This window comes from Mustela nivalis (assembly GCF_964662115.1).
Source record: "Mustela nivalis genome assembly, chromosome: 11".
In the NCBI taxonomy this organism is placed as follows: Eukaryota; Metazoa; Chordata; class Mammalia; order Carnivora; family Mustelidae; genus Mustela; species Mustela nivalis.
Window position 1 is genome coordinate 76,239,849 of NC_139030.1, and position 25,288 is coordinate 76,265,136.

Below are 25,288 nucleotides of genomic sequence, written 5' to 3' on the forward strand. Positions count from 1 at the left end.
TGGAATATCCATATAAAGAAATACTTCTCAACAGTAAAAATGGAGTGACTAATGATGCACATACCAGCATGGGTGTGTCTCAAAAGCTTTATGCTAAATGAAAGGGCCATGAGGGGCACCTGGGTGGTTCATTTGGTTGAGCCACTGCCTTCAGCTCACTCAGGTCATGGTCCTGGAGCCTTGGGACGGAGTTTCATATCAGGCTTCCCCTACTCTGTGGGGGGCCTGCTTCTCCCTCTCCCTCTGCCTGCCACTCCCCCTGCTTGTGCTCTCTCTCTCTGTGTGTCAAATAAGTAAATAAAATCTTTAAAAAAGGGGGACCACGTGTTGAAAAACTGTGTACTGTATGAAGTCATTTATATGACATTCCAGAAAAGATAAAACTATAGTGATAAAAACAGATCAGCTGTTGTCAAGAGCCAGAGGGTAGGAAAAGGGACACAGGTTCACTGGATGATGGAGATGTTACATGTGATGACTGCAGCATTACATGACAACACATTTGTTAAAACTCATCTAGTCATCCCTTAACAGTGATGACTGCTAGTGTATGACATTATATCTCAATAAAGCTCATAAGGAAAGTAAAAATGTGCAAGATCTACAGAAAGAAAACTAAAACTTCGAAGAACATAAAAGGTGATCTGGAAAAAATGTGTGGTTCATTCTCCTTCAATTCTACCCAAACTAATCTGCAATTTCAATGTATTTTCACAGAATTGGGGAGGTATTGGGGGAAAATCTTGACTGATTCTAAAACTCATCACACTAAGCAAGCCAGGATTACTGAACTCTTATTTCCTTTGCCTTTGGAGACGTATCTTGAAGGAAGTTATTGTGGCTGATGTCAAAGAGGTTATTGCCTAAGTTCTCCTCTAGGATTTTGACAGATTCCTGCCTCACATTAGGTTCTTTTATCTGTTTCAAGTTTATCTTTCTGTATGGTATAAGAGAATGGTCGAGTTTCATTCTTCTACACATAGCTGTCCAATTTGCCCAGCACCATCTATTGAAGAGACTGTCTTCTTTCCACTGTATATTTTTTCCTGCTTTGTCAAAGATTATTTGACCATAGAGTTGCAGGTCTATATCTAGGCTCTCTACTCTGTTCCACTGGCCTATGTCTGTTTTTGTGCCAATACCATGCTATCTTGGATCACAGCTTTGTAGTAAAACTCGAAATCAGGCAACATAATATCCCCAGTTTTGTTTTTCTTTTTCAACTTTTCCTTAGCAATTTGGGGTCTCTTCTGGTTCCATACAAATTTTAGGATTATTTGCTCCAGCTCTTTGAAAAACACCGATGGAATTTTGATCGGGAAGGCACTTTAAGTATAGATTGCTATAGGCAGTATAGACATTTTAACAATGTTTATTCTTCCTATCCATGAGCATAGAATGCTCTTCCATCTTTTTGTGCCCTCTCCAATTTCTTTCATGAGGGTTCTGTAGTTCCTCGAGTACAGATCCTTTACCTTTTGGTTATGTCTATTCCCAGGTATCTTGTGGTCCTTGATGCTATAGTAAATGGAATTGGTTCTCTAATTTCCCTTTTTATATTTTCATTGTTAGTGTATAAGAGAGCAACTGATTTCTGTACATAGATTTTGTATCCTGCCACATTACTGAATTGATGAGTTCTAGTAGTTTGGGGATGGAGTCTTTTGGGTTTTCCATATAAAGTATCATGTTATCTGCAAAGAGAAAGAATTTGACTTCTTCTTTGCCTATTTGAATACCTTTTATTTCTTTCTGTTTTCTGATTGCTGTTGCTAGAGTTTCTAGTACTATGTTGAACAACAGTGGTGACAAATTTTGAAATCTCTTTTCTGATGTTCCTCCCTGCATTGTTTACTTTTTTCCTTGCAAAAGAAACTATAAAGAGTAGGAATAGCAAAATATACTTGAGAGCTTTGTAATTAAACCAATTGCTATGCATTAGAAATAAACAAACCAGTGTTTCAGAGTAGAAATAAACAAACCAGTGTTTCAGAGTGCAGGCACAGATCCAAGAATATAAGGAAAGGCACATAAAAAGGACATTTCAAGTCATAAAGAAAAAACATTGGGGTTATTTCTTGAAATTAGTGTCTCACATCATGCACAAAAAATGTGAAACATAGGTATAAACATTAAAAAGTATTAAGTACTTCTGATATTCTGAAAGCAAATACAAATATTTTTTAAAATTTTGAGGTGGGAAATATCTCCATAAATTTCAAGTATAGGCTAGAAACCATAAAAGAAAAGCCTGACAGATTTTACTACATAACATTTTCCAGCTTCCTTAAGACAAAAGATAATACCAACCAAAAAGAATAACATCAAACAACGCAAAATAACAACATATATCAGCAAAATGTAGTATATATATTATTAGTTCTATGCTTGTTCAGCATGGTTAAAAAAAAAAGCCAGCAGGATTGTATCACCAGCAAGACACATGCACCAAGCATTTTTAGGAGGAAATCAAATGACCAATAATAACTGGAAAATGTTCAACCACAACAAAAATGAAAACAATGCAAATTAAAACAGGAATGAATGGTAAACTTTTACAGGTAAAATGTTACAGGTAAAATGTTAAATGTTTGTAAAGTTTTGTGCAAGAAATACTACTCTAAAGTAAAGAAAATCTAACTGTATGAATAGATTTATTCAGATTTATGATAAAATTCTAAATGTGTTAATATATGCCTAGAAAAAAATCTGGAAAGATATATGTTAAAGTTTACAAAGATCATATATTTTATTTTTTAATATTTAAAGATTAATTTATTTATTATTTGAGAGAGCATATGAACACACATGCACATGGTGGGGAGGGGCAAAGGGAGAGGGAGAAAGAAACCCAAACAGACTCCGAGTTAAGTGTGGAGCCTGACCCCAGGTTCGATCCTATGACCCTGAGATCACCACCCAAGCCAAAACCAAGAGCCTGATGCTCAACCAACTGCACCATCCAGAAACCCAACAAAGATCATATATTAATAAATAAATAAATAAATAAATATGTGAGCATTTTGAAAAAAAATGTAAATTGCTATTTTAAAAGATATGATCTAACCACATTCCTTTTTTCATTTTTTGGTCTTATGAAAAGTGTTAGTTCTCTATTGCTTCTGTAATAAATTGCCATATGCTTCATGGCTTAAAAGAATACAAACTTATTATCTTACAGTTCTGAATGGCAGAAATCTGACACAAATCTCATAGGGCTAAAACCAAGGTATCTACAGGGCTTTGTTCCTCACTGGAGGCTACAGGATTTGAAGGACCCAGGTGACTAGATTGCGGCCACCTACACAATCCAGGACAGTCTCCCCATTTCAAGATCCTTAGCTTAATCACACCCTCAAAGTCTCTTACCATGTGAAGAAATCAGTTACAGGTTCCAGAGATTAGGACTTGGATGTCCCTGCTTCTGTTGATAGAAGATCCTTGGGGATCATAGCACTCCCATGTAAGTCACGGGGATCTCCTCCATTAGACAGACCCTCCACAGATCTTTCCTATACAATCATGTATCTATTGTTTTACTTCTGTGGACATGGCTGAGGGGATCTGTGAGTCACATACTTAATCCCTTCAAAGAACCTCTTCCTCGTTGACTGAATACGCTGACTGTTCACTACTTCTGGCGCATTAGCAGAAAGTTGTAAGGCCATACTCTTGGTTATCACTACAGACCACACTTTTCCTGACAGTGAAGCTCCAAATTTTAGCACCTTTTGCAGCTTGGAAAGGCTGAGACCTTTTCAAATCATCAAATCCTGAACCATGAGAGACTATGGACTCTGAAAAACAATCTGAGGAGGGGCACCTGGGTGGCTCAGTGGGTTAAGCCGCTGCCTTTGGCTCAGGTCATGATCTCAGGGTCCTGGGATCGAGTCCCGCATCGGGCTCTCTGCTCAGCAGGGAACCTGCTTCCCTCTCTCTCTCTGCCTGCCTCTCTGTCTACTGTGCTCTCTCTCTGTCAAATAAATAAATAAAATCTTAAAAAAAAAAAACAATCTGAGGGTTTTGAAGGGGCGGGGGGGTGGGAGGTTGGGGGAACTAGGTGGTGGGTTATTAGAGAGGACACGGATTGCATGGAGCACTGGGTGTGGTGCAAAAACAATGAATACTGTTTCGCTGAAAAGTAATAAAAAATTTTAAAAAAATCCTGACTCCTTTTGCCAAGCAGTTCTTCCTTCAATTTACCTCTTTCCCCTTGCATTTTGCTATAAGCAGCAAAGTGGAAACCAGTGGCACCTTTATCACTTTGCTTAGAAACCTCCTTAGCTATATATCCATAAAATTTGGCCTTCCACACTATCAGCAGGACAGAATTTTGCTAAGCTTTTGGCCACTGCATACTAAGGCTTCCCCTTTCTCTAGTTTCTAAAAACATGTTCCTTATCTCCTTCAAAGTGTCACCAGTGACACTTTGAACTTCCATATTTCTACCAAGTCCTCATGATGATTTGGATATCCTCTAAGACAAAATAGGTTTTCTCTACCATGTTCTGCACTTCCAAGCTTTCTCTAGCAGAGTCTGCAGCCCCATATTTCTAACAAACTGCTTAAGGCAATCTAGACATTTTCTATCATTCCACTTAAGATTCTTCCCTTTGCCCATTGTCCAATGCTAAAAAACATTTCTACATTTTTAGGAATGCATTACAATTGCACTCCACCTCCAATAACCAAAGTCTGTATTACTCTTCTACTGCTGCCATAACATGACTACAAATTTAGTGACTTACAACATAAATCTATTATCTCACAGTTATGTTGATTAGAAGTCTGACAAGGGTCTCTCTGGGCTAAAATAAAGATTCCAGTAAGCTTTCATTCCTTTCTGGAGGTTGTGCAGTAGAATACATATCTTTGACCCAGATTCCAGAGGTCATCCATATTCCTGGTTCTTTCCTTCCATCTTCCTCCTCCTCCAGCCAACAATATGATATCTCTGTGTAACTATCTTCCATGGCCACTCCCCCTCTCTCCACAGCTAGGAAGAGCTATTCCATTATATTGGGTCTACTCAGGTAATCCAGAACAATCTCCTCTTCCAAGGTCCCTAACTTGATTATATCTGTAAAATCTCTTTTGCCACATAAGATAATAGGTAATACAAATTCCAGAAATTAAGATATGGACATCTTTGGGCAGATAGCATATTATCATCACTTAATATTGTAAATAGTAATAATGCAATTCTAGCATTAAAAACCTCATTTTTAACATCAAAAGCAAGTAAAATCTTATGTACTCTTACTTCTCTTCCTCTTGAGTCTTCCCGAAGAAGAGGTGTTTTCAAGATCCACAGTATCTAGAGAATTGACAGGTGAGGGTGAGGAAACAGAACTTAAAAACAAAAGTTACACATTTTAGGATTACTCATACTGCAGAAGACTTGAATTTATAAGATGTTTGGGTTATTTCTCTCTCCCTTCTGAAGGGACTAAAAACCACTGAGTTCAGAAGTAGCAGTCCAAGATGGGCCCCAGGTCTTCTTTTGTTTCTCAACAGTCCTTGGAAAAACACTGTGAAATACCTTTGTACTTCACTTTACTCAGGAACATTTGTCCAGGTATTAAGATTAAACAAAATCTTATGTGAAAATATTTACAGGAAATCACTAGATAAACCAGCAACATGCTAGAGGGCATCCATCAAAAATATATGCTGAGTTAAGGATAGTCTTTCCTCTTGACATCACTAGTGGCATCACTAGTGGCATCACTAATTATCTTTTGAGATTTTTCTAAGGTTGTGACAAAAAGACACTGCTATGTACTAGCAGAAGTATGCTTGGCTTTCTTGGGCTCCACAGAAGATTGGGTGTGACAGGGATGGAAATCACTTTATAAATGCAAGTGTTCATTATTAGTAGACTAATGTAGTAAACATGATACTGCCATCTTTAAGTGTGTATTTCTACTACAACACTCATGTGTAATTGGCAGGGCCATCCTGTTAAACAAAACTTTATTATGATCTCTTGCCTCTCTACTATTCCCAAAAGGGTCAGGTCAAACAAAACAGGGAACAGGATACTGGAATGGACTGGACCAGCTGCCACTACCCAGCCCCTAGAGCCACTCCCATACCATAACTCTCCGGTGGTCTTACCCCTCATGTCACCTGTTTGGCTACTTTCAGGACCTTCTGGCACATCTTTTGAAAAGCACATAACACAGGAACACTTTTCATTTCCATCTGCTGGTAGCTCAGCTTCTGGGCCAAAATGTGATGTATGAAGACTTTAATTTACCTCAGGTACCCCCTTTTCTGTACCCTTCTTGATCGCCCCTTCTCTACTTCTTCCTCTGAAATCTTCCATTGACCATCCCCATCTCTGGCCTTTCCTTTAAGTCTCCCTTTTTCCTCCCTTGTCTTTTTCTCTTTATCAGCTCTGTTTCTGTTTTTCTTTCTTTTTTTTATTTTTTATTTTTTATAAACATATATTTTTATCCCCAGGGGTACAGGTCTGTGAATCACCAGGTTTACACACTTCACAGCACTCACCAAAGCACATACCCTCCCCAATGTCCATAACCCCTCCCCTTCTCCCAACCCCCCTCCCCCCAGCAACCCTCAGTTTGTTTTGTGAGACTAAGATGTTTCTATTTTTCTTATTCTTTAAGTCATAATTACCTTCTCCATCACAGAGTAGTAGTCTGGAACTAAGCTCTTCTGATTCTTCCTCTCTATTCATTTGGAGAGTTTCTAGTTTTCCAGATACTAAAGAGAAGCAAGAAAATTACAGTCCATGGATCCTGAAAGTGACCAGGGAAGAGCTTCTGGTGCTTTCATGTTGCACCATGATATCCTGAGCTAAAATGAACTGCCTTCTAAAAGAAGACTACACCTGCTCCAATAATCACAACCTAGAGCTGCCAAAGGCATGCTTTTCCCATCTTTTATACCTCATTCTGCTTTCTTTTATTCCTACTTTTCTACCTGTAGCCTCAAGAATAAAGGAAAAAGATCTTATCCTTTCAGGAAAAAAACAGCTATTCTTTGAAAATAGTAAAAAGTAATTATGAGAACAGTTCTAAACTCATCCTAGTTGGTCCATCACTACTTACATCACTAACCACATTTAAAGCCAGCCAGTCAGTGACAACCTCACACTTCTGAAAATCAGCCCATCAGCAAGAGCCGCATTCCAGAAAGCCTGTTTTTATGACTAAACGATAACCTAGTTATAAACACTCCCCAGGTCTGAAAGTCTGCAGTTCCTGAACTACAAGCTTCCTAAAACTCTATCTAAAAGCAATTTCCTTTTAAAAAGAAACTATATTCTCTAAGTACCAGACCTCCTTCCACCATGCATCTTGCTTATGGCATGATGGTCTATTCCTCCAAAAATGGATTTCCCACCAAGCCATCTTGACGACTCTTGTTTAGCAACACCATGTGGGATCTTTGAGCCAATAGGCCCAATCCACTGTTTCTTGTGCCCGACTCAGATTGGGTGACTGATAAATCCATCTCAATAATGACTTGAGCTCTGCCTTGTTTCATTGATTTCTTATTTCTGAATTAATTTTTTTTAAGATTTTATTTATTTATTTGTCAGAGAGAGAGAGAGCACAAGCAGGCAGAGTGACAGGCAGAGGCAGAGAGGGAAGCAGGCTCTCCGCTGAGCAAGGAGCCCAATGTGGTACTTGATCCCAGGATCCTGGGATCACAACCTGAGCCAAAGGCAGTGGCTTAACTGACTGAGCCACCCAGGCATCCCCTGAATTAATCTTATTACTTAAATATGTATATGCAATTAGACACAAAGTAGTTAGACACTTTGGTTTGGAGGTGTAGCATTTAGCAAATATTCTGTTAATATTTTTTATTCTTCTACTGTTTCATTTACTCTAACTTTTGTCTATTTTCCAAAAGGTTTTCTTATGTGTGTTTGTTTGCTCTTGATTTTCTTGTGCTTCTTGAAAGCTGGAAGGAAGTGATCCAAAGCAAATAGATGGAGACACAGACCTGAGAAGTCCCCTATGCAAAACTTATTGATGGATGTGGGTCCATTAGACAGCAGCTAGTGTGTGCAAAAATATTTGGTCACCCTTGGCCTTGAGTCCCTCTCCAAAACCTCTCATCAATTTGAGAAACAAAATCATTTTGTTTAGCAAATAATCTGAGGTCAACTGCTATCATGTTATCAATCATACGTTCCCTTTGCAGTCTCTGCTCAATGGATGAACCCAATACTCCATTCACTTGCAGAACACAATTCTCATCAAGGACTGCATGTGGTGACCTCATTGCCACTTGCCATGGCTGTGTCCTGGTTGAAGCTACAGTCTCCCCCTGAAAGAACTCCACTTCTTCTTTGTACTCTCAGAATCAGTCTTGCACTTTTCTTAATAAATGGCAAAATTTCACCAAAGATAACTTTGAGTTTCAAAGGAGAAGTCTGGACATGTCAAAAGTAAGCAATGCTTTTAGTAGTACTTCTATAAGAGAAAGATGACCAAAAGTTCCCATGTCCCAACCAGTAACTGCTAATTTAAGACCATCGTCTAACAGTTTCTTTTCTTTTAAAAAATCTCCATAAATTTAATAGGAAGGATCTATTTTGCAAATGAAACTACCAGATTAAGGGGTACCTGGATGTCTCAGATGGTTAAGCAACTGCCTTTGGCTCAAGTCATGATCTCAGAGTCCTGGGATCAAGCCCCATGTCATGTTCCTGGCTCAGCGGTGAGTCTGCTTCTCCCTTTCCTGCCCCCTGCTCCTGTGCTCTCTCTCTCTCTCTCTCCAATAACTAAATAAAATCTTGGTTTCACTTACTTCTGAAACATAAGGGATAGCATGGAAGACATTAGGAGAAGGGAAAAATGAAGGGGGAGAAATCAGAATGGGAGAGGAACCATGAGTGACTATGGACTATGGGAAACAAATGGAGAGTTTTAGAAGGGAGAAGGGTAGGGGGGATGAGTGACCCTGGTGATGAGTATTAAGGAGGGCACAAATTGCATGGCGCACTGGGTGTTATACACAAACAATGAACACTACATCAAAAACTAATGCTGTACTGTATGGTGACTAACATAACACAATAAAAAAATAAAATTTTCTATCATTAATAATTAAGTAATTAATTAAAATAAAATGAAACTACCAGATTAAATATAAAGGAAGAATAACTTTAGAATTCCTAGAAAATTCTCCTACGCATAATCAATATATAATTGATTTGAACATTAGTATGTCTACACTATGCATGATTTGAAGTTGACAAAGTAGGTACAACTCACTTCTCTGTAGTACCTAACCCAATTACTATAACTCTTTTCTAAAGCCAGATTCTTTTCTTTAATACATTTATGCTCAGCTTTGTTTGATGTCCCATTTGATAAGAATATGTTACATTATTTACTTGGGAAAGTCAGTGGCTCAACTGGACTGGTATTTTCTAGAAATGTACTTAAGTCTCATTGTAGTAAGCAGAAGTCTCAATGTCCACTCAATATTTTCTTCCCTGACCCCAGGGACTGCAAATATCATGAGATGTTACCTCTATTTTTAGGTTGTGCCATATGGCAGAGTTGATGTTAAGTAAAAGAGATAATTAACATGATAGATAACCAATGCTGGTAAGGATGTGGGAAAAAGGAAGTCTTGGTGCACTGTTTGTAGGATTGTAATGTGGTATAGACACTATGAAGAACAGTATGGGGGTTCCTCAAAAAAAAAAAAAACCTAAAAATTAAAACCTCCATATCATCCAGCGATTCCACTTCTGGGTATATATCTGATGGAAACAAAATAAGTGTGTCAAGGAGCTATCTGTGTCCCCATGTTCATTTCAGCATTGTTTACAATAGCCAAGACATAGAAACAACCTACATGTCCATCAATAGAAGAATGGATAGCGAAAATGTGATAGGTAGATACATATATACACAATGGAATACTATTCATCAATTTAAAAAAAAAAAAAAGAGGGAAATCCTGCCATTTGCCCTCCCTTACCTGATTCACTTTCTGGTAATGAGTTCAAGTCTTCCTGAGGTTCTTCTTCATCACACATTTCTAAACAGGCACTGTTACCTTCTGCTGAACAGAATATAATCCCTTAGAGGATCCAGCATACGACCAATGGAAACAATAGCAGGAAAAACCACCCTGACAATCAAGGTGGCTCAAGTAGCTTCCAGGTGGGAATGTCTCTGACCTCAGACCCTCCTGCCTTTGAGTTCACCTGGCCTGGAAGTTAACATGGCTCATGTCACTATCACCAGTGGCTGAGAATGGTTCACCCATCTCCCTCCCTTACCATACACCTAATTCCCTCTCTTTTTGACCCTTTTCACTTGGCTTTACACATTTCTTCTGTATGAAGAAGTGAAGAGGAAGGGAATCAGTGGAGGAGGGGAGAGAAGGGATATTTTCCTCCTTGTAGAGAGAAAAACAAAGATTTGGTTGGTAAAATGGAAATTGAAATTGTACTTACCTTCCCCGTCACATAGCACTTGCCTGGGCACTTCCACTGGTTCTCCTTCACTGATCATCTGGGGAGCTTCAGGATCACAGGACCATGAAGGGAAATAAGGAAATGAGCTCAGCCAGGATGTTCAGAACACAGGTGAGCTGCCCTTTGGGAAAAGGGACATCTGTTCCAAGGACCCCACTTGAGATCCAACTGAACCCTTCTTTCTCTGACTCCCCTACTCTCTGCTTCTCCATTTCCTTCCCATAGATCTTCCTCCAGAGATTTCCACTTCTGCACTAGGAAAATATTTGTGCATCTTTGATTTTGTGGGCTCCACTCCCCCGACTTCTTCTATTTCTTTACTTTTCTATCTTTTTGTTTCCTCAGTGGTGATCTTAATCATTTCTTTCCTGCTTATTCCTCCTATCTCTCTTCTTCCAGGTCTCTCTAATCCCTAAAACAGGGTCCACCCCTTCTGTCACTGTCTCTCTTGATTTCTTCCCCTTCCAACTGGCATTCTTTACTTGTAAAGTGGAAGTTTTTCTGCTTTAAGCCCTGTTCTGTTTCCCCTGGGACTCTTCTTACATGACCCACATTGACCTCTGTTAGCTTCACATAGCCACTACCTGCAATGAGATGCTCAGGGCATGGGTCCCTGCTCTTCCTCCTACTTGATCTTAGGGAAAAACAAGTAATCTTCATCTGTGCTTCCATGCCTTTCTCTAAGGAGAAATAACAGCAGTTTCCCTAGCCCAAGTCCTAAAGCCTCACTTGCCAAAGTATTTTGGAGATTGAAAAAAAAATAAAAAGCACAAAATAATCCAATAGCATGATGACAAAAGCTATAATTTGGGTTCAAGAGCCCTTGATCTTTCCTTCTTTTTTTTTTTTAATTTTTTTAAGATTTTATTTATTTGACAGAGAGGGATCACAAGTAGGCAGAGAGACAAGCAGAGAGAGAGAGAGAGAGAGGAGGAAGCAGGCTCCCTGCTGAGCAGAGAGCCCGATGTGGGACTTGATCTCAGGACCCTGAGATCATGACCTGAGCTGAAGGCAGAGGCTTAACCCACCCAGGCACCCCTTGATCTTTCCTTCTGACAAGAAGATCTCAGAACCACATTTCATCGGAAGCCCACAATTTTATGACAATATAATAATAATATTAAGCACTAGGTATATACTTAATTAACTTTTCATTCTTTATAGAAAATAATAAGTAGCCAGGGGTTAAAATCACAATACTGAGTCCTTCCTATAAATAGACATAAAGAGTGTGAAGGAAAAAAGGCACTGTCTTTGCCAGTATTTATCTACCACAACATGAAGAGGGAATACATCTGTTCTAACAATAAGGGCCATGCTGTTCAGCTCTGAATTTAGCTGCCTGATACCCTGCAGCCCAGGGCTGGCAATCCCTCCCTTATCTTGCCCACATGTTGGTGGGGAACTCAAAGCTTCCTGAGGCTCTTCTTCCTCACGGGTCTCCCAGTAGGCATTGCCATGCTCTGCAGAATGGAATCAAACCCCTAGTCATCTCAGTACAAACCAGGGGAGATCATCATGAGAAAACTCCCAGCGAAAGCATGGAACACTCGGGAATCTGCTAGGTGGGGCTGTTCCTTTCACAAACCATCTGGTCAATCTCTGGGCTCACCTGGCCTCAGGTTGACTCACTCCTGTTGCCTAAGGACCATCCACCATCTTCCTCCCCTGTGTATACCTAATTATGTCCCCACTTCTCCTCGTTTCCCATTGTCCCTGCTTAGTACTTCTGTCTCTGCCCTTATCTCCGGCTGTCAGTGTCTCCAAGTGCTTCTCTTTGTTTGGATGTGTTTCTGTCTCCTTTTCTTCTGTATCTTTTTCTCTTGTGCCTCTGGCACTCTTTAGTGTTTTTATTACCTTTCCCTATCTCACTCAGTTTTTTCTTGCTTCCTTTCTTCTAAGTTAGGAGAGGTATCCCTAAAATAGTACTGTATAACCTGATCAGGAGGTGGAATAAGGAACAGACTAGGTCAAGGCCACACCACCACGCACAAGGAAAAGTTGTTCTAATGCTCACATATAAAAGAAATATTATAACATTGCAATCACTGAAAATATTTACACTATCATGAGAGATGAGGCAGAAACAATAAACTGGTGCACCATGGTGAGTGGGAGACACAGAAGACCACAGGAAGAACAACTGATTTAATCCTAAGACAACAAAGATCACCAGGTTTACATCAGAAAGTAATATGATCTGATTGACATCTTGCAAATAACAATCATGCTAAAGTGGAGAAAATGGAGAGAATGGGAGCAAGAGGAAATGGTACATTCATGTCCCCTTTAACAAGGAAGCAAACTCTGGAGAAGGAGTTTCTAGTTTCACGGAAGAAGGTGTTAGCATCAGTTTGGAAGTGTCAGTTCCTGAAAGTCATCTAAATGGAGAGGATCCTGTGATAAATGTGTTCAGGTACACAGAGGGATGACCTTGGGAGACAGGTGTCCCTAGCAGGCATGCACTTGAGACTCATTCTATTACCTGGGAGTAACTGAGACAGCCAAGGAGAGGGTTATTGGTTTCTGACTATGTTCTGGGCACCACTTCCTATCTGGGGAGATTAAATCTGAAAACTCACTACCAAGATAGACTCCTTTTGTTGGAAGATGCTCATGTCTAGACTTGTACTTCAGCTTTATAAGATCCCAACTTCTCCCCTATACAGCAGTTTCCACTCCTTATTGATTTTAAAATTATTTTTATATAACTCTTTCTCTACATAGTCTCCTTTAGCTTTCTTTCACATTATTATTATTTTGATGTTTATTTGCCAAATTATTATATAATCTCTCTAATTTTCATCTTCATACCTCATTTCTCCATTAACTTACACCCTTTCCAGGTTGTCTCTCACTTTCTCCTTTTCTACCTCTGTTTCTCTGAGTCTTTCCCTCTGGATGCTTTAAAATTTCCCTTATTTTATCTATTTTCCTTGTTCTCACAGATGCTTCCTCCCAAACTGACAGAAGTTCTTCCCTTTTCACATGGACCACAATACCAGACAGCCTTCTCTTATCAGCTCTATGCTAACAATCTCCCTAGGTACCTTTTAAAGTGCAAACCTATCACTCATTCACAAAACTTATGTCCATACTGCTGATACTGATAGAAGTAGGCTGAAAATGATCTCATTGCTTCAATTGCCATAACCTGCTGTTATTTGGGGTTTTGTGGACATTTAATAAAATGACCCAGGCCCTTCTGCTCTGGTGCCCCAGCCTACCTCTGTTATATCCTGTTTCCCTGTGTTCTCCCTGACTTGAGAACTCAGGAGCTCTGTTCACCATCATTCTTAGTCTCTCTCACGGTTTTGGAAAAAACAAGACAGAAAATGGACACAGTCTTACTTGTATGTATGTGAATATGAAGAATAGAATGGTAGGATGGCAGAAAGGCAAGATTTTTTTTTCCATGCTGATCAGAATACAAAAGCTTATTGAGAGAGTTGGGAATTTAAATCAGAATTAAAAATTAAAAAAAAAAAAAAAAAGAAAGAAAGAAACTAGTCTACTATTGACAGTGGACTTTTAAGAGATATCTTTTATCAGGAGAACAAATCTCCCAACTTCTGGAACTACAAAGCATTTAACAAAACATTTAATGCTTAAAAAAAAAAAAAAAAAAAGAATTACCTTGTCCCTCTTCTGCTGGCTGACTGGGCATCTCCTCTAGTTCTCCTTCATTAGTCACTGGGGAAACTCTGGGATCATAGGTCGCTGCAGAGACACAAGGACATTATGGACCATGGAGGGTGATGGGAGCAGACCTCATCGTGTCCATGCCCCACCAGGATGGGAAAGCAAGCTGCCTGCTCCATGGGGCCCCTTGGAACCACATTGTCTTGTTCTGCTTTCTGCCATCTTGTTACATCTCCTCTGTCCACTTCTCACTGTCCCACCTGCATTCCTGCCTCCACACATCTGTTTCCTAACCGTGCACCTCTTCCATTGTCTGGGCTTCTACCCCATCTCTTGTTTTTAGGCCTTAGATTTGTTTTTGCTTCTCAGTGATAATGTATCTATTTTCTCTCGTTACTCTGTCAAGCTTTCTTACTCTAGATGTCTTCAAGCCCAAGTGGTTGAGTCCATTCCAATGCTCTCTGTCAGTATTTCCCTTTCTCTCCCCACCAACATCAGTTTTTCCCTTATTTTTTTTAAACTCAAGAAAACTTTTATTTTAGGAGGTGAAACAGGCCCAGCCACAAAAACACTAGAAACAATTCTCTTATACTAAAATGGAAGACTGATGATTACATTCTATTAGAGCAGAAGGGGCTGTTAAAATACTCTCCTGTCCACAGGCCCTTAAGAATGTTGTCAAACAGTTGAAACATTTGGAAACCCATACCCAGTTTTTCTTTTTTTCTCTTCTTAAAAATTCTTTATTTAAATTCAATTTAGGGGCGCCTGGGTGGCTCAGTGGGTTAAGCCGCTGCCTTCGGCTCAGGTCATGATCTCAGAGTCCTGGGATCGAGCCCCACATCGGGTTCTCTGCTCAGCAGGGAGCCTGCCTCCTCCTCTCTCTCTGCCTGCCTCTCTGCCTGCTTGTGATCTCTGTCTGTCAAATAAATAAATAAAATCTTAAAAAATTAAAAAATTAAAAAATTAAAAAATAAATTCAATTTAATTAGCATATACTGTATTATTAGTTTCAGTGGTAGAATGTAGTGATTCATCAGTTGCATACATTACCAGTGTTCATTACCATACATACCCAGTGTTCATTACTTCAAGTGCCCTCCTTAATACCCATCACACAGTTAGACATTTCTCCAAAGAAGACACACAAATGGCCAACAGACTCATGAGCAAATGCTCAACCTCATGCAGCATCAGGGAAATACAAATCAAAACCACAATGAGATACCACCTCACACCAGTCAGAATAGCTAAAATTAACACCTTAGTTTTCCTCTTAATGAAGGTCTTATGTTGGACCCAACGTCTTTGGGAATGTGTGGGACTCCTGGGGCTTCCTCTTCGTGTTCTGACCACAGGACCCCACCTTAACTGCCAGGTGGCTTCCCACAACTGTTCCCTCAGTGACATATCCACTGCTGCCCACTCTGCCTTTTCTGCTTTGCCCTTGCAAAAACAATCTGCATGCCTTTCTGTGCTTTGTTTTCCCATTCACAAAACAGAGGTTACAACAGTTTATATACCTGTGTCTTAAAGTTTTTCAAAGATAAAAGGAAGTCTCCCACAACCCAGTAATCTGATGGAGACTGTCAGAAACTTTGCACACCTGTCTTCCACACTTTGTTCTTTTTCTCATTTTTACCCTTCCCACATGTGTCTGCCTCTTCTGTTTCCACCTCTGTTTCACTCTCCCAAGAGAGTGATTTGTTTCTTTCCCCATGTCTGTTCCCACCTCCCTTTTTTCCCCATCATGCTTCCCTGGTGCTGTGGTTTTATTTCTTTTTCCTGACTCTTATCTTGGGGATTAGAAAAGGCATCTCTGAGATGGTATCTAATATCTACATGATTTCACCAGATTAGTGAGTGAATGGGCAGGTAAACTGTCCAAGCACAGGGCCAAGCCTGTGCCAAAGCTCAGGTGAGAAAGAGTAATCAGATAATTAAAATTACTAAACAAGTTTTATACAAATTTTTGAGGTAATTGCAGGACAGACATGAGGCTGGACCGATGGGGAGGAAAGTGGATTTAATCCTTCTGACAATAGGAAGTTATCGACTTAATGTAGGAAAGTAGAATAGACCAACCTGCATTTTCAGAGTCCTCTAGTTAACCTGGAGAGATTGTGTATGAGGGGAACATGACTGGAAGGAAGATATGAGACTAGAAGCTGTTGCTCTGGTTCCAGAGAGAAGAGACATCTGGCTAGAGTGTTTGTTTCGGGTATGAAGGGGAATGGATGGGCAAGAGACAAGTTCGAGTTATAGCTACTAATCTCGATGACTGATGGGCTATGTGAGTTGAGGGAGGGGGATGAGTCACTGATGACCCCTAAATTTCTGCCTGAGGAATGGAACAATGGGGGTCTGTCCTGAGATAGGGAACACCAGGAAAGGAGGAGATCTGGTGTCAAGAAACATGGCATGTGCAATTGGGGGTATCTTGTATTGAGGTTCCTGAAAAACATCCAAATGGAGATGTTCTTCAGGCCTCCTGCACAACTGTATTCAGACCCTGAGATGAGTGAGGTTAGAAAACAAGTCTGGGCCAGACAGGTGTTTGGTGACCATAAGTTATAGATGGGAGCAGACAAAGATGACAGTGGGGAGGCCCACTGCCTCTGAGAATATTACAGGTACCATATTGATAATTGGGGACATGATAATTTGAAAACCATGGCTAACATTTTCCACCCTTAGTGACAAACTTGTTTTCGACGAATGACTTCTCTCAATTCCTACAATGTCCCAAACAATCTTCTCTTTCCCTTGTACAGTGTTCATCTCTGCTGAATTTTCACTCATCTCCTTTTTCTTAATGTAAAACTTCTGTGCCCCTCCTCCACCCTTTCTTTTTCTTAGTGTTTCCCGCCACCCCACCTTGCATTTTTCTCTTAACATCATGTTCTCTACCTATCTAAAATGATGGGGTTTATCTCCTTTCTTCAATGTTGTTCATTTCCCTGCTTCTATCTGTTCTCTCTAGTTCTTAACTTTCTGTTTCTAATTTTTCAACCTAAGAATTAAAACTGAACATTTAAATTTCAGACTTTCTGTGTATTTCATCCACGTCCATACTCCTTCCCCATATCACCAATGTTCTGGACTGTGGTCATTGGCAAATGAGCAAGGATCCTTCCCTTTGCCAGGTACATTTTGAAATTCTTTCACATGAGTTCTCTGTGTTGCAATTATTCCCATTATGCCCATGTTCCTGGCATAGCCTCAGGGAAAATAGGTTGGAAACGATCTCCCCTTCCTGATAACATGGTTATATTTAGACTTGATGTCTATTTAAATAGAATTGCCAATCACTTTGGTCCTGTTTCATGAGTTTCATTTCATTACTCCATCTATATTTTTCACTCTCCCTTTCTTTATCTATGTTTTATACCCAGGGAAACCCCAACCAGTCTGAGATCATTCTTCGCTGCTTGTGTCTCTCAAAGGAAGCAATCAGAAGCTGGGCATAGGTTGTCTATGTGAATATGTCAGGATGGATGGATGGATGGATGGATGGATGAATGGATGGATGAAAGGGGAATAGGGAAGGGATGAAACAAGGTGTCCCTCTACATTGAAAATAAAATACATAGGAAAATAAAGTTTTAATTAGATAACAGATCATTTAAATTCTAATTACCTTCTTTCTCGTAAGGTAGTAATCCGGGCATCTCTTCTGATTCTCCTCCGTCATGCCTTTGTGGAGCCACAGGTTTGCAAGACGCTGAAGAGAGAAAAAGAACATGGTAAACAGTTGGCGTGGACTCTGCCTGGATGTGGCCAATACTCAGAGAGCACTGGAGCTTGATGTTCAGAGTCCAGGAGAACTGCTCCTTGGAAAGAAAAGTATGTTTGTACCCACTGAGCTTGCTCTGCCTTTTTAGCACCTTCTTAGGTCTGAGTTCCCTTCTCTTTCCTTCCCTCTTCTCCCTCTAACCCTGTCTCCACATGTTGCTGCCCCTGCCCCCATGAAGCTGTGGGTGTCTTTGTCTATGACTTCTGCCATCTGTTTGCACTTCTCTCTTTTTGCTCCTCCACAAAGTTCATCTCTTTACTCCATTATCTCCCTATTTGTTCTCTTATCTCACTTTCTCTCTGCTATACTTAGTATTTCATGAACCCTATGCAATCCCTGGGAAGTAAGTTAAAGATTATCTCTCCCCTCCCAAACCCCAACCTGCTAGAGTTTAGAGCTCATATACATTTAGACAAAATTGGGCCTACTTAATCAACTCCACTGGTGCTCCCAGTCTACATTATTATTCTGTTCCCTTCATTCTTCACCCTAGAGCCCTTCCATTAAGGTGCTTAGCCTCCCTTCTCCTCTGTCTCCCATACACCTGAGGAAAGCTGAGTCAAAGTATGTATTTGTGTCTGGCGGAAGGAAAGGAAATGTTTGTTGCATACAAACAGGCAAACAATTTTTTTTTTAAACATTCTTTTATTTATTTATTTATTTATTTGACAGAGAGAAATCACAAGTAGGCAGAGAGGCAGGCAGAGAGAGAGAGAGGAGAAAGCAGGCTCCCTGCTGAGCAGAGAGCCCGATGCGGGACTCGATCCCAGGACCCTGAGATCATGACCTGAGCCAAAGGCAGCGTCTTAACCACTGAGCCACCCAGGCGCCCAGGCAAACAAATTTAATGAAGTAACTGGTCATTGAAATCATAATTACCTCTCCCATTGCCTGGTAGCAGTTCAGACATCTCTTTAAAATCACCTCCATCTGTCCTTTGGAGAGCTTTATGCTTACAGGAAACTGAAGGGAAATGCAAAAATGACCAACCAGACGTGACAATAAGGGAACAGAGCTCAGGAACCTCATGCTGAACTCTGGTATTCAGCACTCGGGTGAGATTCTCCTTGGGAAGGAGGTCCTCACCTAAGACCTACCAGAGCCTCCCTCTAGCTCTTCTTCTTCTGTTATCCTTCATATACCTCCTTTCCTTCTCATTGTTCTGTCACCACACACTGTTTCTTCTGTACCACGAAAGACTGGACATCTCCATGAATCCCTGGGCTTCCCTCTTGGGCTTTTTCTTATTCGTGGCTCTTCCTTGCTCTCTGTTAGTTTTCCTACTCGTGGCTCAGTTTTTCTTTCTAGATCTCTTGCCTCCCACATGGTAAGTCCCAATCCTGCCAGCTCTTTCTGCCTTTCCTTGTTCTCACTACTGAAATATATTTGTTAGGATGAGGGCCTTCTTACACTGGGCCCTGAGCCACTGGCCTAAGTACCTGAACACTTTCTGGGTTCCCCTGTGTGAACTCTGCCTTGGTGATCCTGGCCACCCTGAATGTCAGCCTCACATGATGATTACCATAGTCCTTCCAACTTGGGTAACTACTTTGACCTGGTAAAAGACCCTTATACACTGCAGTGCTCCTATTTCTTTATCTATAAAATAGGAAGAAGCAATAGTTTGTCTCCCTAAATGCATAAGTTTGTGAAGATGGAATTATATCTTATTTGCCAAAATTCTTTGAAAATCATAAAAACTATTTGACAAAAATTTTAATTTAGGGTGGAGAGCCGTTGATCTGAAGGACTATGTTTCTTCTGGGCTTTTTCCAGTAGTAGGCACAAAATAATAACATTATCAATAAATAGGATAATGCTTAGTTTTTATTCTCTGGAGAAGCTAAAGGGTCTGTGGGTATAAATCCAAGTTTTTAGTATGAATAAGAATGAAAGACATCCCCCTTCTTCAGCAAATCTTTCCCCGAGTGTGTATTTGGGAACATTTATGTGATTCATGGGATTCCAGAACATCCTGGATTTTTTCACTGTGGAGTGTGCTGAGGGTAAAATGCATCAGGAAACACCAGCTTGAACCTCAGCCTCCTGACACCCTGCAGCCGAACACTGGCAAGCTTCCCCACTTCTTTGCTGGGCCCACGCCTTGGTGGGGAGCAGAAGGCTTCCAAGGCTCTTCTTCATCACTAGTCCCCCAACAGTCCTCGCTATCCTCAGCAGAAAGGAATCTCAAAAGGAAATCTCACCGACATCTCAATTTATGACCAAGGGAAAATCACAGCAAGAAAATAAGAAAAACCAAGAAACCCTGAGAAACTGAAATGCCCCATTCCACAAGACAACCTGACCCGAGGTTATGTTCGCTTCAGTAGCTTTCACTAGAGGCTGAGAATAATTCACCCATCATGGGAAAATATTCCTCTTCTTACTTACACACCATCCTTTTTCTATTCTTCCCTTTTCCGATTCTGTAAATCTAATCACTCCCTGCCTTCAGTTTCTGCTGTTGTCTCTTGGAGCTTCTCTTTCTCTTGGTGTGTTTCTCTCTTGTTCTCTGCTCCTGCAACGTGCCCCCTTGTTTTCCCCTGATACTGCTCCTCCTCTCCTACCATTTGTCTCTCAGTTCCTGCCTAGCTTTCTCTAAAGACAGGCCTCCCCAAGATGGCTTGTGTTAAGTAGGACTTAACCAGAATGGAGGAAGTTACGCCAAGGGCAGTGGAACAGAAAAACAGTTCTAAAACAGTTCTAAACAAGGCACATGAAAAAACTCAGATGTGAAGGAGATATCTAACAATTAAAATCATTGTGGAAGAAAGTTTCTTCTATTTTTCTATTTTCTTCTCTTTTTTTACTTTTTAATTTTTTTTTTAATTTTTAAAAAATTTTATTTATTTATTTGACAGACAGAAATCACAAGCAGGCAGAGAGGTAGGCAGAGAGGAGGAGGAAGCAGGCTCCCCGCTGAGTAGAGAGCCTGATGCAGGGCTCGATCCCAGGACCCTGAGATCATGACCTGAGCTGAAGGCAGAGGCTTTAACCCACTGAACCACCCAGGCGCCCCAATTTTCTTCTATTTTTTAAAAAGATTTTATTTATTTATTTGACACAGAGAGAAAGAGAGATCACAAGTAGGTGGAGAGGCAGGCAGCGGGGGGGTACCGGCTCCCTGCTGAGCAGAGAGCTGGACGCGGGGCTCCATCCCAGCACCCTGAGATCAGGACCTGAGCCGAAGGCAGAGGCTAGAGGCTTAACCCACTGAGCCACTCATTTTCTTCAATTTTGAAGTAATAGTGTAGCAGGCAGGTGATGAGGCTGGAGAGATAGGCAGATGGCTCATTGTGGGGCAACGCTGGACCCCACTGAGAGAAACTTTTATTTAATTCTTGATGTATTGGGAAGTAGGAAGTACTTCTTATTATTCCTAAGTAGGAAAATAATACAACCTAACTTTTATTTTCAAATGTCCCATTCAGTTGAAGGGCAAATAATGCACTTAATGGCAATAAGTTTGGAGGGAGGAGGGAGGCAGAAGCCTGCCTCTGAGAACCACGATAGTTGACAGATACATAGATTAGAGACTCGGCTCTGGCACTGGACAGATGGACAGGTGGGAGATATTCTGAAGGAGAACTGACCATGTTGGAAGAGTGACAGGTATGTAACTGAGGGCCAGAGAGTCATGGGCAACTGCTAGGTTTCCAACTTGAAAAAAACACAGGTGAACAGCAGTCTATCAGTGACAAAATAATGAGTTAGATCCAGCTTGAGCAAGGAAGAATGAACAATGCTCTCAGTTCGGGGTGTGCCGAGGTTAAGGCTCTTGAAAGAATTCCAGTGTTGTTATCTATCTGACTCCTAGCCTTCAGGTCCATGGATAAATGAGCTCTGAAGATGACCTGGGATGGAGATTTGGTTTGGGGAATCAATGAAATATTCGGGGAGAGGCCTATCACAATCTGACATTTCGTAAGTGCCACTTTGATAATTAGGGACAGTTTGATCTGGAAACTCAGAGCTAATGTCAGCCCTTGTGCCCAAAGGTGCTTCTATCCCCTGCCCTGGCCCCAAACCTGCAACATCCCAACCTGTTCCTCTCCTTCTTGTCCCCTATTAATCAGCCCCCTAGTTTCCATCTATTCTATTTCTCTCCATAGGTGTCTTTGCACTTCCCCAGCTTTCCCCATGTTCTAGTATTTATTTTCCACTCCATATTGCTCTTACTGTAGGTTTTTCTCTCAATTTTTATCTCTAATCCTTGAGCCATTTTTCAGTTAAATAAACTATCTGCTACATCTCCCACTTCCTCCCTGCCTATCACTGTTTCTCCCACTTTACCTTGAGCTTCTATCTCTCCATGTGCTGAAATCCTCCTGATTAACTCTCTCATCATTTCCAGCACTCAAGACTTAGACTACAGTACCAGGGGCCTCCCACTGGCCAGCTCCAGGGGACCAGTCTCCCACATGGACCGCACATGGATGCTACCTCCAAATTCCTTTCAATGGTCTCTGAAGTTAACTGAAAATCATCCCCCTTCCCCACCCTTGAGGGTAAGAATGTATGTTCCTTTTAGAAAATTGGATCCATTTGTGTGATTTGTCCTGTTACCCTAGCTACCTTTTCCTCGTCTTCCTTCTATATTCTCCATCAAAGAGTACTCTCTCTACTGAGGAGCTCAGATTCGTTTTTCTCATGGTGTCTGTTACATCTGTGGGTAGGTAAGTTCAGGTAGAAAGAGGGATTAGCAGAAGCCTGGGATCAGAGACAAAATGCAGGCTTTCCTCCCGCAAAGATAAGAAAACAAAGATTTAATGCAGAATTGTAAGTTGAATGATAGTTACCTCGCCCCTCATTAGGCAGTAAGCTGGATGTCTCTTCCAGTGCTCTGACATTATTCATTTGGGGAAGTGAGTGTTCACAGGACTCTGAAAAGGGGACAAGAATATGGCAGGACTCAGACAGTGACCAGAAAAGAGACCTCTGTGTGCTGAACTCTGATGTTCAAGCTCCAAGGACCTCTCCTGGGGCTCACCAAAGCCTTGCTCACCTCTTTCCCATTGTGATGCACCTAACTGAAATGTAAAACAACTGTGTCCCCAATGCAGCTGTGGCACTTACTGACAACTTCTATCACCTGGAACATTTCCACCAGACCAGAGAGTTCCCATGTGCTGATTTCAAGTCTGTTTACAACTACTGTAAGCGACCACTCTTCTGATTTTTTTCACCTTCAATTAAGTCCTTTCTTTCTGGAAATGTGCTCATCTGTCCTGATGCTCACATAAATAGGGTCACACAGCATATACTCTTGTGATTGGCTTCTTTTGCTCAGTGTACATTGGACTCTTGAACAGCACTCACAACAACTTTATTTTAGATATATAGATTTCTATATTGGTAGCTTCAATTTACACGCTAGAACACAGAACGTAAGTAAGTCGCTGAAGTAAGCAAGAGGTAGAGCCCAATGCGAAGCCAGGCAGTGAGGACTCAACATGTTTGCCCTTTACTGGTGTATAGAAGAGGATTCGAGCCTAGATTGGTCATGCAACCTTGCACAAATCACTAACTATCCTCATGTCTCTGTTTCTTCCCCTGGAAAGTGGGACTAACAAAACCTTATCATAGAGTTGTAATGAGGAGTACTTGTGAAGGGATAGCTGTGTCAGAGTAATTTAGCAAGAAATCATAATTTTCTGTATTAATGCCATAAGCATTATAATTTGAGAAAGGTTGGTGTTGCTACTGTTGTCACTGTTAAGTGATTATTGCCCTTTATTCTCTTTACCCCCATACACTTTCTTTTTCCCTCTCTCTCTCTCTCTCTCGCTCGCTCTTTAAGTTGGAAGCTCACATCCCTGAGATCAAGACCTGAGCTGAGCTCAAAAGTCAGATGCTTAATGGACTGAACCACCCCAGCGTCCCTCTTTTTCTTCTGCACAGCATCACTCCTTCCATATTGTCTTCTGCACACAATTTTTACTCTCTCTCCTTCTCTTTTCTCTTATTATGGGAAGCATTTACAGCAGTTTCTTGGCTTTCTCTTTGGATCTGCCTCCTGGTGCCAAATCTTACCCCTTCCCAGATCCACTAAATTCCCAATTCCCACTAAATTGCATCTCCTGGTCACAGTAAGATCTGCTCTTGTGCACTCCTGTTATACCTTCTGAGCGATCCTATCTGCCTGGCAACATTTTTGAATTCCACACCTGGTTGGTTAGTTAGGATCCCATACAAGCCATCACTGGCTTGGCTTTCCCTTCCCCCACCATCTCCTTTTACACTCCTCCCCAGGGGGCACTCTCCACCCAGGAGCTTGGCCCCCTGATCTCTGCTGCCTTTCCTCTCAGCAGATGAGAGAACAAGTCTCTGTGAAGTCACACATACCTAACTGGTGGGGTGCTTGTAAGTGGAACGTTTCCTTTGTCTCTTCTTCATCAATGGCTTCATGATAGAAGTTGGCATAAATCACTGGGAAGAGGAAGAAAAGGCAGTTAGAGACTTCTGGCAGTGACCAGGAGCTTCCTCTCTCAACTACACACCTGGCTCACCTCTGACTCCAGCAATTCAGCAGGAGCCTTCCAGCTCTCGGGGAACCCTGGGCTTCAGCGGGTCTCATGGGATGAGAGACTGATGTTATCGTACATTCCACAAGGTTTAAGAGAAGATGGACAGTGGAAAAGTTGTAAATAGTTCAATGAACAAGGAAAGCTAACTTAAAATAGATTATATATATATATATATATATATATATATATATATATATATTTCATACATATATATATGTATGAAATGTATTTTGTGAATTCTACATGCAACTAGGAATATAGAAGAAGCAGAGGGATTTCACCAGGAGAAAAGTAATGTTGGAAGAGAAATAGACCTATATAAAAAAAGAGAGCCCCAATATCTTTTAAGGATGGAGGTTTTAAAGGAAAGAAACAAAGAAGCAAAGAAACAAGAGAAAGAAAAAGAGGAAAGAAAGAAGGAAGAAAGGGAGGGAAGAAGAGAGGGGAGGGGGAGGGAGAAAAGAACGGAGGGAGGAAGGGGATCTTAGATCAGGGAAGGAGGATGATCTTGTGACAAAGTAAACTCACAGTGAAGAGGAACTAGCATTTTCCTGGGGTGGGGTGGGTGGGGAGAGATACAGGGAACAGCAACAAAAAGACACTCTATTAGGCACAAACAGTTTGAAAGATACAACTGAAAGTGAATATCACAGCTGTACCAGGGTCCCAGGAAATGACAACAAAAAGTTCAGGAAAGCAGCCTAGGGCACCCTGCTTCACAGCTGCGTCCAAAGGCAACTCAACCAATGATAGACGGAAAAGCAAGACTCACAAAACACGAGAAAAGAAATCCAAGAAATAGAGAAAGACACCAGCCAAGAAAGACGACAGGAGCACAACTCC

The 25,288-nt window shown here is 41.0% G+C and overlaps 1 protein-coding gene across 50 annotated transcripts in view; it reads right to left on the reverse strand.

Annotated features, from left to right (window-relative positions):
- Positions 1–25,288, reverse strand: part of SP140 (SP140 nuclear body protein) — a 73,650-nt gene that overhangs the window by 25,014 nt on the left and 23,348 nt on the right. For 16 of the 50 annotated variants that reach the window (XM_082690832.1, XM_082690837.1, XM_082690805.1 and 13 more), the window contains 7 exons: positions 24,264–24,347; positions 22,718–22,801; positions 10,460–10,525; positions 9,979–10,059; positions 6,646–6,732; positions 6,121–6,225; positions 5,264–5,317 (listed from right to left, as the gene is read on the reverse strand). In XM_082690832.1, coding sequence (XP_082546958.1) covers positions 5,264–5,317; positions 6,121–6,225; positions 6,646–6,732; positions 9,979–10,059; positions 10,460–10,525; positions 22,718–22,801; positions 24,264–24,347 — 561 coding nt within the window. Of the gene's footprint in view, positions 1–5,263; positions 5,318–6,120; positions 6,226–6,645; positions 6,733–9,978; positions 10,063–10,459; positions 10,526–22,717; positions 22,802–24,263; positions 24,348–25,288 lie in introns of all 50 variants that reach the window. The other 34 variants (XM_082690841.1, XM_082690830.1, XM_082690836.1 and 31 more) reach the window with 5 other exon arrangements.